General features: G+C 36.6%; 1 protein-coding gene across 1 annotated transcript in view; it reads right to left on the reverse strand.

The window, feature by feature from the left end:
* anos1 (anosmin 1) overlaps positions 1-15,000 on the reverse strand; it is a 72,808-nt gene that overhangs the window by 52,424 nt on the left and 5,384 nt on the right. The window contains exon 2 of the mRNA XM_082174693.1: positions 11,744-11,791. Coding sequence (XP_082030819.1) covers positions 11,744-11,791 — 48 coding nt within the window. The remainder of the gene's footprint in view (positions 1-11,743; positions 11,792-15,000) is intronic.

Below are 15,000 nucleotides of genomic sequence, written 5' to 3' on the forward strand. Positions count from 1 at the left end.
GCAAACAGCATCGCAGAGTTGTGTGTCTGAGCGACAGATCTCCACCTGTGGTCAGAAGAAGAGTTTCATGTTTTCATGACATGTGGACTCAATAAATCCTTATTTTGTGCAAAATAATTAAGCTGACATTCAGTGCAATCTATATCTTTCATTTAGAATACATACAAATGTCATTTACGAGTTTGTCGAGAGATGTAAAGTGTAGTTTCTGAAGAGTGCGCATGTGTGAACGAGCTCTAGTGTAAGAACGAGTCTATGAGTGAATCTGGAAATAAAGCAAAATAACTGAGAAAAATGAGAAATATTCCTCAGATGTCATGTCTGTAATTGATAGCAAAACATCTATTGTTAATTCCATCTCAAACCGAGTCATTAACAGTATTATTACTCCATACGTGTGTGTGACATCATTAACTAACGTGGTTGAACGACAAATTTGCGACAGTACGGTTTCTGGAAACAGTCGTGACTCGCTAGTGGATTTCTTCAATGATGTATCGTACTAATATCGTACATCGGGCCAATATCTGATTTACTGTATGTGAGCGCGTCTATAACGGCTATATTTATTACTTTTATAATAAAAAAGATTTTTATTGGGCTGATAACGATAATGACATTTTTTAATGTTGTCATTATCAGCCCAATAAAAATATTTTTTATTATAAAAATAATAAATATAGCCGTTACCGATATGCTAGCCGATATAATATACATATACATATATATATATACACTGCATCCATAAATGACAATAAAGGCCAATTCACATTCACATCAATATTGATTCAAGATTCAAGAACTTTATTTGCCATTTGTGCTTACACACATAGGAACTCTTGTGCGGTTGTTGCTCAGAAAGTCAAGTCAAGTTTAAAAAGACACACAAGACAGACATAAATCTATCTATAAAACATATACATTGAAAATTGCACAAAACCCATTAAAAGTGTAAATTTGCATTGTAAATTGCACAAGTATGTTGCATATTGCACAGGCCCCAGAGACAACATAATATAATATGGTCTATTATAGTGCAGAGTTGCGTTATAAATAAATAAATAAATAAAATGCACAAGTATATTGCACAGGCCCGAGAAACAGTAGTTCATTTTGTTTTTGCCAAGAGTCTCACTGTGGCTGGGAAAAAGCTGTTATAAAAGCGTGCTCTATTTGTGATAATGATGTCCGCTCGTTTGTGCCTGAGATTGTATGTACAGTTTTTGTATGTGAGCAGAGAGTGAGCGGGATGTAGTGTGTCTCTGATAATTCTCTCTGCTCTTTTCTGACAGCGCTGTGTGTAAATTGTATCCATGGAGGGGAGTTCTGTTCTAATAATCCTCTCTGCAGTCTTTATGACTCTTTGCAGAGCCTTCCTCTCTGTCTGTGTGGTGTTTCCATACCATACAGAGGATGCTCTCTATCAGTCCTTTGTAGACCTGGGTGAGAGGGCGACAGTGCAGACCAGCTTTTCTGAGCAGCCTGATGAAATACAGTCTCTGCTGGGCTTTTTTCACTGAGGCAGCAGTGTTCAAGGTCCAGTTCAGAACTGATGTTACTTGTAGTTACCCTTATTGATAACCGTAATGTTTTAATAATAAACTATTAGATATCAGAGTCCACATCACAGCTTACCGTTGTGACTCAGAAATAATATCAACAGAATCAGAATAATTTTTTTCCATGTAATTCATGTACAGCAATGTACTACACAGTAGTAATGGCCAGGTTAACTGGGTGGTCGCTATGGTGTTGCTAGGCGTTTGCTAGGGTGTTCTGGGTGGTTGCTATGCTGTTGCTAGGCAGTTGCTAGGGTATTCTGGGTGGTTGCTATGGTGTTGCTAGGCGGTTGCTAGCATATTCTGGGTGGTTGCTAGGCAGTTGCTAGGGTGTTCTGGGTGGTTGCTAGGGTATTTTTGGTGGTTACTAGAGCATTTCTAGACGTTGCTAGGGTGTTCAGGGTGGTTGCTAAGGTATTTTTGGTGGTTGCTATGGTGTTACTAAGTGGTTAGTAGTTGTCAAAGATGGTTACTATGGAGTTTTTATAGAGTTCTTCAAATCTTTAATAACGAGTGCCTTTAGTACATGATTGTACTTTTACAACAATGTAATATGTACATTTCCAGCTGATGAATGATAACATAAAAAACAACATTAACAGCCAATCAGAATCCATCCTGCCTTGAAGCACTCAAGCATTTAAAGCAGCAAAAATCTCACAAAAACATTACAAAACACAAAAAGTATTTTTCCACCGTATGCGTCAACGGCCCTAAAACCAGGAACATGAAGTAAAGTCTGATTTTATTTTCATCTTCACTTGTGGGAAATCGTACGAGTGATTCATTCACACATGCAGGTCTTTGTTCATCAGATTAGCAGGACTAATGAAGGCTTTAGTAATGACGGATGACTTGCGCTCTGACAGACTCCAGAACTCGTGGAAAACACGCATCCGTCAGGAAACTCAACGCAACACTCTTACGAGCCAAAGACACGCCAGCGGAGAAACCCTGAGGGTTGTGGAGCACATCTGCAGGACTGATAAGAGAACAGGCCGCGTCCGTCCAGCGCTGTCAAACAAGCCCTCGCCGTTTATGTGTTATCACTCCCAGAGGAGTTTACAAGCCGCTCTGATTGGGATAATCCCGAGGGATCGGGAGAAAATTAAAAAAGCGAGCTGCTATCGGGACAGATGAGAAGAGGAACGGCTTCGTGCCAGACCGAGAGCGTCGGAATGTAAACATGGAAACTTGACAGTTTTAGCATTATGAAACATTCAGAGCGGAGACACTTTTAAAGGGAAATGAGGAAGAAGCAGAGATGATCTCCTCCAACATTTAACTAACAAAACATGGTTCAACTTTATAGTTCGAATGGTTTAAAAATTGTCCCTACAAATATACCTTTTAAAAGTTTGGGGTCGGTAGTGTTTTTGAAAGAAAGAGTCTCTTCTGCTCAACAAGGATGTGTTTATTTGATCATAAATACAGTAAAAATTGTGAAATATTATTATAATGTAAATCATCTGTTCTCTATGTGAATATATAGTAAAGTGTAATTTATTCCTGTGATCAAAGCTGAATTTTCAGCATCATTACTCCAGTCTTCAGTGTCACATGATCCTTCACAAATCACTCTAATATGATGATTTGATGCTCAAGACACATTTATGATTATTATCAATGTTGAAAACAGTTCTTATCTTTGTGGAAACTGTCATATTTTATTTTTCAGGATTCTTTGATGAATAAGTTTAGCATTTTCTTTTTAATAGAATCTTTTGTAACATTATAAATGTATTTTGATACATTTAATGCATCCTTGATGAAGTATTTTTTTTTTAAATCTCACTGCCCCCAAACGGAAGTGTACATCACTGTGATAATATAAGAAAAAATGGTAATAATACAACATTTTGAGTCACTACTGTCACCAAATGGAATGGAATTGCAAACAGGTTTTCTAAAAACTCCCCTTTCTGTCATTGGTCAAAGGAACAAACAGTCCCGCCCCCAAACTCATCCCATTGGTTGAGTCAAGCTGGACAAAAACAATGCTTTAATTCCCCCAAAATCCACTTATTATAACTCACTCAAGTATTTTAACATCAATGCAAATCACCTTCAAAGATGAGTCTGAGGATTTGAATCGCCCAACATTCAGTAGGAAACACTAGCAAACATTGTGAAACTCTTCTGCATTTAACATTGTTTTAGCATTTTCAGAATCCTAATATGTTTAATTAATGGTTTTGAGTGGCATTTAATTGAATGAAAAGATAGACTTGCTCTTTTAAAGCAGCACAATGCCAGTGAAAGCGTGTGAACGTCTGGATACGTGTGTGTCTGGCCACATCTTCTCAGTGTTTTACGCCGCTGTTGTGCCACCCACCATGATGAGGAATGAGTCGAGCAGACACGAGACCATCAAACTTAACAGCCTTGTCCCATCAGGGCATCTCCTGCTGAGTCCACACACACACACACACACACACACACACACACACACACACACACACACACACACGCCACCACGGGACACTCATATCAGGAAGCTCATAAAGACACTCATTTACCGGTTTACGTAAACTGGGGGAGTGGAACGAATATTTCAGGGAGTGAGGAAATACAGACTCAACATTACACAGATATACTGACATTAACCAACATTATCTTGTCATTTCAAAGCAATTACATAAATACTGAGATATACTGAAATTCTGCTCACCAAAGCTGCATTTATTTGATCAAAAATACATTTGAAAATGGTGAAATATTATTCCAGTGTAAATCATCTGTTTTCTATGTGAATATATAGTAAAGTGTAATTTATTCCTGTGATCAAAGCTGAATTTTCAGCATCATTACTCCAGTCTTCAGTGTCACATGATCCTTCACAAATCATTCTAATATGAGGATTTGATGCTCAAGAAACATTTATGATTATTATCAGTGTTGAGAACAGTTTCAGGATTCTTTGATGAATAGAAAGTTCAAAAGAACAGCGTTTATATATAAATAAAATAATATTAATATTAAGAAACGTAAAGCTTTTTTAACATTAAACACTTCCGTTCACAAGTTTGGGGTCAGTAAGAATTTTTTTTTTTGGAAAGAAGTTAAAGAAATTATTACTTTTATTCATCAAGAACGCATTAAACTGATCAAAAGTGACAGTAAAGACAATTATAATGTTACAAAAGATTCTATTTCAAATAAATGCTGTTCTTTTGAACTTTCTCTTCATCAAAGAATCATGAAAAATAAAATGTATGACGGTTTCCAAAGAAATCTGAACTGTTTTCAACACTGATAATAATCATAAATGTGTCTTGATCATCAAATCCTCATATTAGAGTGAGTTGTGAAGGATCATGTGACACTGAAGACTGGAGTAATGATGCTGAAAATCACAGGAATAAATTACACTTTACTATATATTCACATAGAAAACAGATGATTTACATTATAATAATATTTCACAATTTTGTACAGTATTTTCGATCAAATAAACACATCCTTGGTGAGCAGAAGAGACTCTTTCAAAAACATAAAAAAACTTTTGAGCGGTTGTGTATGATTTATTACCTCATTAAGTGAATGATGATCAATATGCCGTACTGTTAATGTCACTATAACGTGATGTTGCTCATTAGAAAGCGAGTGTTTCTCTCCTCTGAGGTCTGATGTTCCTCATGGTCACGTTGAGCGAGGTGTTGTTAACTCATTATTTAACCCGTTGTTAACTCATCTGAGCAAAAGGAGCTTTGAAGTGTTTCCTGACAGAGCCAGAACTCCACAGTAAACCAACAGAAGAACATCATGTCACACGCCAGAGACACTGAGAACTGCAGGACTGTGAAGACATGTTTAATGTCACTAGAACAACCATGTACAGATGCGAATTGAAACAAATTAGACTTCCGGATTCTTAAAGCGGTGGTTGATTATGATTTGACTTTTCTAGCTTTAGTTAGTGTGTAATGTTGCTGTTTGATCATAAACAACATCTGCAAAGTTACAACGCTCAAAGTTCAAAGCAAAGGGAGATATTTGCTTTTACAGAAATCACTTTTTAAGGACTACAACAAACGGCTGGTAGAGACTACACCACATTCCTCCAGGGTTAGTGACATCACAAACCCTAGAATTTACATAAACCCCGCCCCCTGAACACGATTTATAGATTATCATGACAGAATATGCTAATCAATAGCTGCATTTCCATTACCCTTAAAATTGCGCAAATTGAAAATACGCCCAATGGAAACACGTCAATTTCGCAAAAACTCCCATTCATCGCAAAACAGTTTCTCCGCTCGCATGAGGAGGTTTTTCAGGCAATTCGAAAAAGAAATATTTCGCAAAACTGCAATGGAAACAGTTTTTGCGCATTTACAGGTCAGCTGACGTAGATGAGGCGGTGTGATTGGACAGAATACGAGACAGAGCTCTTTATTAAATTCATAAAAGACAAAAGAATTACAGGAATAATGGATTCTAAACCTCAAATAAATGCCACAATCAAGACCTGGAAGCAGATCTGAGGGAGAAACACCCAGAAACTCCTCATATGAGCCGCTCACAGTATAATAAGAGTCGTTCCTCACCATTAATGCTTGAAAACACAAACACATCTCCTTCCATTAATAATAATGGCCAGTTCAGTGGCTGGGATATAGTACATAAACCTACAAACGTCCGCTGCCATGGGTTTTGGATTTACTTATCGTGAGAAGAAGTTTTAGTCGTATAACATCGGTTAATGGAAACGCCGTCATTTCGTGATATTTTTTTGTCGACATTTAGAAAAAATACATTAAATCGCAAACGTTTTGCGCAAATCTATAATGGAAACACGCCTAATGACTAGAAGATAGTTAACTACACATCAGCTTCATAAACTCACCAACCAACCATTCAGAAATGTTGTATTCTACATGTTGTCACTTCTTCTTGAGTCTCTCCATCTTTGTCTGACTCCGGTTTGAACATAAAAGGCTAAAAGTTTTTGCAATTTTTAGTGTGTGTCTGTGTGAGGTAATCAGAGCTGCTAACACACACACACACACACACACACACACACACACACACACACACACACACACACACACACACACACACACACACACACACACAAGCTCTGTTTAAACATAAAACATAAAAAGATTGTGTTTACATAATATATCAGTTTGTACTGTCTATGTTTATTTTGTATTTATAGATACACACATATATGCATGTATATATTTAAGAAATATTAGCATGCAAATACTGTATATATATATTTATACATAATTTATATTATATACATAATAAATATAAATATTCTATATAAAAATAACACATTTTTCTTAAATATATACATGCATATGTGTGTGTATTTATATATACAAAATAATGAAACACAGCCCACACACACATATATATTATGTAAACACAAACTTATAGTTTGGATGTGATTAATTGAGATTAATCGTTCCCCAACACTAGTCATAAACATTCATTTCAGCAACTCCAGCCAAAAGTAAAGTACAAATAAGTCCATGTTTAGGAGTGAGTTTGGCACCGCCGCTTATTTGCAAAGCAAATCAATTCAAGTTTTGGGGGATCTTGGAAGTCTGACCTTTCCGAGCGACTCAAACTGCTTTTCAGCTCCTTGTTTCCTCCCACTTTCGCTTGAACAAGCACCCAGAAGTTGTCAAACTTTCTTGGCGTGTGAAGGCCGAAGTGGTCACACGAAAGATAAAGAAAGGAAACACAAAAGGCCTGCGGGTGTGAATGGAGGGTGATGGTGGAGGCATGCTAATGAAGCTCTAATACTCACAAGCGCAGGCTAACGGGGTTAATTATCATAACAACGGGACGCTTCGGGAGACCGACACGTCAGGGTTCGGCCAAGACTCGTCCTCGTCCGGCGGAGAGCAGGAGCGCTGACGGATCTGAGGTCACTTTATCTTTGTTTAAATAATTAACCCACCTTTGCTTCGCTTTTGTTGGAGGAGTGACACCACAATGAGCCGCTCTAGCGGACACACACCGGCTTTCAGAGACAGTACTGTCTTCACTTTTGTTTGACGTCTGCAGTGACTCAGTGGAACAGGTCGAAAACAGAGCGATTCACACACACACACACAAAACCACACACACACACTGTATGGGACAATATAGTGGGAAGCCCATATGAGCGGCCCAGTGTGGGTCTTGCTTTGTGTTGTGAGGACTTTACACATGGATCACTTCATTAAGAGGAGATGAGCAAACAAACTCTACAATCCTGAGCAAACAAGCCCACCGTTAACAGCAGAAACACACTCACACACGCTGAGCTTAGAGTTCAAGAAACACACTCACACACGCTGAGCTTAGAGTTCAAGACTGGCACTTTCACAACACAACTAACATAGGTTTTTGTAAATCGTTCACAGTTAACAACAATGCAGATCAATCTGTCTATCTATCTATCATTCTATCTATCTATCTGTCTGTCTATCTATCTGTCTATCTATCTGTCTATATATCTGTCTGTCTGTCTGTCTATCTGTCAATCTGTCTGTCTAACTTTAGTTAGCTCTACATATTTCCTGTAGCTCAGTGGTAAGAGCATTGCGTTAACAACGCAAGGTTGTGGGTTCGATCCCAGGGGATTGCACATACCTATGTATAAATGTATAGGATAATGTAATGTAAGTCGCTTTGGATAAAAGCGTCTGCCAAATGCATAAATGTAAATGTAAATGTAGTTAGTGTGTAATGTTGCTGTTTGATCATAAAGCCTTAGTCTATCTGTCTATCTATCTATCTGTCTGTCTGTCTATGTATCTGTCTATCTATCTATCTATAAACAAACCATCCACCCATAAAACTTTTGAATAATTGAATAAAACTTCAATTATCGACTTTTTCAAAACTTTTTCAAATCTTTCAAACTTCGTTTCTGTTGTTTTTCAAGCTAAAACTTCCAGTTATATGAATTTCAAATGCAGTTTAATTCCCCTAGATCTTCAGCAGATCTGCATCCCGTTTTCCACATCAATCTAAACCCAGAAACTGAATTGCAATTTAAACGACATTCTCAGTTCAATTCTGAATGGCGCACAACCCTCAGCTAGATTATTGATTATAATGGCACAGACCGTGTTTTTAAAAAGTCAAACTATTAGCCCGACAACATCATACCAAGACATGAAACAGCGAAACATGACGCAAGAGGCAAAGACGTCCATCTGACGCATGTGTGCCTTGACTAACATCAGCCCAGACTGAGCACAGTCCCACCCGGAGAACGACAACATATGCATTACTAATTACCAGTATAAAAAACATGATTCTGAAGTATGCCTGACAGATAGCTAGCAACAGAAACACACTCAGTCAAAGCATGGCATGATCTCCTCGAAAGTTTCTCGAGTCTCAGACATGAAGAGGGCCAGTCGTAATGGGAACGCCCAACGCTCAGACACGCAAACAGCCAAATCCTGCTTTAACACAGCAGCTCTTGATGAATGACTGGGGACAGTGGTTCTGCCAAGACCCGACACTGGCCAACGCCATGGAAAGGAAAAGAGCAGGTCTTTTGTTGCATTCTAGCGCAAAAACAAAGCGGCTTTGCTTTTCGAGCGCCGTGTGTATCTCCTCTTTGAAGCCCTCTGACATCCTCATTACCTCTCGTGAAGCAAAATGAATTTGTGTTTTGCCTTGTTAATGTCTGTTCTTCTTGGCTGAACTTCACTCGTCACGCTTTTTTTTCCCCTCACCACAGTAACCTTTGGTAACACTTTACAATAAGGTCTCATTTTGTAAACATTAGTTAATGCATTCACAGTAAAAAACTTTTAAAAAACTTTAACAAAAAACATTGGGTTATTTATTTATTTTACCCAATCGTCATATTGGGTCACTATGTTGGGTTATTTTCCAAAAATGTTGGGTCATTTTTAAAATCGTTGGATAATTTCTAGTAATAACCCGGCTGTTGGGTTAAATACATATGCTACTTGTGTATTTTGAATTTATGCACACAATCATTTAGATATTTACATTAAATTCTACACTCCCCAATATTTAGTTTGTAATTTAAAAATATTTTTTTGAGACATATCTATTGTTTTATACAATTAAATAATCCGTATTTGAAAACAAAGTGTATTTCATTTATTAAAATAATGTCATGAATACAAATAAATAGTTAACTTAACTGTTGGGTTACTTTGAACCCAACTGGCTTTCAACCCAATGCATTGGGTTAAAATAACCCACCGTTGGGAAGGTGCATAGTTGGGTTACTCGTTGGGTTATTTTTAACCCAACATTATTAATAACAATGAACATTTGTGAAAGCATAACTGTTTTGTTCCTGATTATTTAAAATACGCTCCTTATGTAAAATGCATGAGCGACTCTAAATTAAGTTGCAACACATCATGCACAAATATAATCAAACAAGCAAGCAAAGTAAAATCTGGCCAGTTTCTTTCTCTCTGTAACCAGTGTTGTGTGAACGAGCGTCATGCATGATGCTGTGAATGTGTAAAGATTCAACACAGGACCTGTCTATACCTTCAGCTCCCTACAGAGACTCAATATTACTGTTACCATAGTAAATGTAGAGTATGCATCACATTTACACATGCTAGATACCCGGGGAATCATATAAACACGGTCACTACTGCATCTGACTTCAATTCAATACATGAACTATTAAGAACATGTGAGGCATTGCATTTAACCTGAAACCTTTTAAATCTCAAAATCAAAATATACTTTTGTAATTCGCATTATTCTCAACAGATTCTTGTCACTGCAATACAGTGTTTTTACTGCATTTCAGCTCAAAGAAAGGCAGTGCAACAAATACTACACATTCTTTAATCTTACTTTTTAAACTGGTAAACTTCATGAATATTTTAATAAAATATTACTATTATTTCTTGCAATGCAGTAATGAGATGCAAAAACACTTTAAAAGGATAAAATCTACTAATATTTAAATAAAACACAGTTTTTTCTTGCATTGCTGTAACAAGATGTATAAACACTTTACTTTTAAACTTGTACAATTTATGACGATTTAAACATCACTATTTTTCTTGCATTGCAGTAATGAGAATGACTTTTCAGTGCATTACAAAAATGAAGAGTGAAAATATGCATAAAATTATTGTAATAAACTTACAGGGGACCCTTTTTACAAGATTTACTATAAGTCTCAGTGTCCCCAGAATGTGTCTGTGAAGTTTCAGCTCAAAATACCCCACAGATCAATTATTTTACCATGTTTATAAATTCCTATTTTCGAGTGGAAGGAACAAAATGCTGTTTTCGTGCATGTATCTTTAAATGCAAATGAGCTGCTGCTTCCCACGCCCGCTTTCCAGAAGGGGGCGGAGCCTTAACAGCTCATACGTCAGATACTCTGTCAAACACTAAAACATCTGTTTGTTTTTATTATCATCTCTATCGCGGTCACGCTCATTTGACATTGCAGTTCTTCATAACCATGAAAGATAATTATCTGCATGTGTTTTAAAGCCATATCAGTCTTAACTTCTGATGTATGGTTTTCTGAGCGCACACACCCGAAGCACGTGCACAGAAAGCTGGATATTAAACTAAGTTCTCTTTCACATCTGATCTTATTGCGCTCAAACTCTCAAATACACACAATGATATGTCAAAAAACACACAGTTCACATAAACACAGTCGGTCATGTCTGTGAACGTAAACAGCAGGGAAAGAAACCGCATATGTGTATATTAGATCCGTGTATTAAAGTGAAGCAGCGTAATATACAGTATCTACTGCTATATATGCTGTTAATATGAATCTCTATAAAATCACTCACTGAATAACTTTAGTAGCTTTAAAAATAATATATTTCTTACTTAAATGCTGCTGTTAAACGCTTTAACAATGAGATAAAACATGATGGACTGTACAGCTCACTGAGGGGCGGAGCTATGCTAATCCGTCAGCAGTCATGGGCGGAGCCTAAGCATATGTGATGTCACATTGCATAGAATCTGCAAACGGTTTATACTTAAACACGGCTTATGATTTATGGGGATTAAAAAAGATTTGTATCATTATAGAGTGGTGTACACACACTGCCAACACACATGTTCATGTAAAAGTGAATTTTGCATAATAGATCGCCTTTAATGGTCCTAAAATAGGACTTTTTTTTTGGTCTTTCATTAGCCATTGATCAGCATTGTTTGCATGAGATTCACAGTTTTACCTTTGAGCACTGCTTGTGATTCTGACACCACACCAATGATCCATTGCTCTGAAATGAGAAGAGAGACACAATAAAAACACTGCAAATCACATCATATACGAAACATTAGTGAATCAGTTCGAACTGTTCATTTCAGCGAATCGATTCAAAGATTCATTTGCACCATCGCTCAAAAAAAAAGATGCTTGACTAAAAATATTCCAGTTTCAAATGAAGCCAAATGAATGATCAGGGCTTTGTTCACTTTTCCAAAAGCATCTGAACAGGCAAACGTTATGGCTCTGCAAACCAAAAGTCTGCTTAAGTTCAATGTCAAGTTCAAAGGATTCTGGAACAATGTAATCCAGTGGAAATTCCCTGCGAAAACCTTGGGAAACAACTTATCATTAAAGGACTTAATTTGCCATCCAGTACCGTGGGGTGTTGTGCACTTGATGTCAAGGATAATGGTCAACCAGCTTCAAAGAGCTGAACTGAGACAGTGGATCCTGGAACCAGAGCAAACGCACAACATGCGAATCATCAAGATTGTAATGGAGCGTTAACGTGCGTCTTCAATCAGAGTCATTAAACCAGCGCAGCCTGAACCGTTTTAGCAATTCGACCCGATCTAGTACAGATATGTTAATTGGATCACCTTTATGAAGACTGTAAATCAAACATTATTAACTTCACCTCATAAACTACAGAGGCTTTAAACCAAAACAAATCATCAACATCATTGCAATCTGTCAATAAGTCCAATAAGATGTTATTTTATTAAAAGCAGTGAGGCGATCGAGATCATGTTGTGTAGTGAATAATTTACTCAACACTAACCTCATCCAAGATGTTCATGTGTTTCTTTCTTCAGTGGAAAAGAAATTAAGAAAACATTCCAGGATGTTTCTCCATATAGTGACTTCAATGGAGTCCAACGGGTTGAAGGTCCAAATGTGAGTTTCAGTGCAGCTTCAAAGTCTCGACACGATCCAGCCGAGGAATAAGAGTCTTATCTAGACAAAACAGCCGACATTTTATAACAAAATAAACATTTCTATACTTTTAAACCACTAATGCTGGTCTTGCACTAGCTGTGATGCGCCACACATTACGTGATCAGGTTGAAAGGTCAAGCGGGACGTAGGCGTAAGAACAGTTCTAGTGTTTATAAAGCAAACGCAAAGACTGAGTCAAACGCCATTTACAAAAAAAGGTAAAAAATCGATATCAAACGATTTTGAAGTTGGAGGAGAAAATGAGATGGAGTTTTCTTTCGGTTCAGAAATGTAAAAATGTAAATAAAACTCCAACTCGTTTTCTCGTCCAACTTCAAAATCGTCCGATATCGATGTTTTACCTTTTTTAGTAAATGGCGTTTGACTCAGTCTTTGCACGTTCTCTTTGTAAACACTAGATCTGTTCTTACGCCTACGTCACGCTTGACCTTTCAACCTGATTACGTAATGTGTGGCGCATCACAGCTAGTGCAAGACCAGCATTAGTGGTTTAAAGTATATAAATGTTTATTTTGTTCTAAAATGTCCGCTGTTTTGTCTAGATGAGACTCTTATTCCTCGGCTGGATCGTGTCGAGACTTTGAAGCTGCACTGAAACTCACATCTGGACCTTCGACCCGTTGGACCCCATTGAAGTCACTATATGGAGAAAAACCCTGGAATGTTTTCTTAATTTCTTTCCGACTGAAGAAAGAAAGACATGAATATCTCGAAAGACGGGGAGTAAATTATCAGAAAATGTTAATTCTGAAGTGAACTACTTCTTTAAAAGAATCCCAGCTCCACCGATATATCATTCACAAGACATTCAGAGCTTTGGTTTTAATCCTCGGACACTCGACGTGATGTTGACCCAGCTGTTTCTGCTCGTGTGTTTCTGACCTCGGACAGATAATTATAGGTAAGAACTGTTAGGGTATTCCTGGACAGTTTAAGCCTTTGGTTTTCAAAGCCCTGCAGATTTACAATCAGTTTTCGCTGGTGGATTCACACTGCAAGATCAAGTGTAATCCATCACGTAAACCCATCCACTGGAACGAAGCATAACATTGTCTTTAAAGATAAACTGTACGTTCACATCATGTATGCGTTTAGCAGGCGCTTTAACAGTGCAAAACAACCAGCAACCGAGCAGTGAAATCAATCCGTCACACAGACAACCAGAGCGTTTAAAGATGGTGTCGTTTGAGAAATATACTGTGAGAATCAGTGAATTTACATTAATATTAATGCAGGAAACGTAAATGTAAGGATGCAGAATAAAAATCAATTAGAAGTTTCAAGAAATTCGTAACTGCTATTTTTTGACTAGAAAAGGAAATATTGTCAGGACAAACATTGTACTGTTTTTAACATTTTTGGATGGATGGATGGATGGATGGATAGAAAGAACAACAGACAGATAGAATGATAGAACAATAGATGGATGGATGGATGGATGGATAGAAAGAACAACAGACAGATAGAATGATAGAACAATAGATGGATGGATGGATGGATGGATGGAAAGAAGAGAAGAGAGCGACATCCATCATTTCATCATATCTTTCCAGTTTAATGTTGTACGAAAGCAGAGGTTTTCTGTATAAACAAACACCCAATTTATACAGTGAACAATTAATGTCTATATGAAAATATTAAGTTTCTATTAAGTTAATTAGAATATTTTTTTCTACTCATTATAGCACTGTACTCTGTGTATTTATTTATTGTTTAAATCTTTAAATAAATATGTTAATTTATATTTTAATTCATTTTAGTCTAATTTATTTATTTTATTCTAAATTTGATTTAATTATTCATATTTTTTTTTTAAATCTCTCTTTTTTTTCTCTCTAACCATTTCCACTGACTCCTTGAACTATTCTGAAGCCCTAAAAACTTTTGATATATAAAAACAAAACAAAAAAGATCAGGTTTGTGTCCATCAATTTCCAAAATAAAGTATTTAATTCACAAAATGTTTATATACAAAGATGACTTGATTATTTAATATATAGGAACCATTTAATTGGTTGAATTTCAGGGAAAACAATTACATCATGAAATATGCATTTGCAAACAAGAGCACAACAATGCTTTTCTAATACTGGGCAACGATTAATCGTGATTAATCGCATGTAAGTTTGTGTTTACATAATATACGTGTGTGTACTGTGTATGATTATTTTGTATATATAAATACACACACATGCATGTCTATATTTAAGATTTTTATTTATTTATATATAAAATATTTAAATGTATATATAATTTAAA

Source organism: Leuciscus leuciscus (genome assembly GCF_965113295.1).
Source record: "Leuciscus leuciscus genome assembly, chromosome: 7".
In the NCBI taxonomy this organism is placed as follows: Eukaryota; Metazoa; Chordata; class Actinopteri; order Cypriniformes; family Leuciscidae; genus Leuciscus; species Leuciscus leuciscus.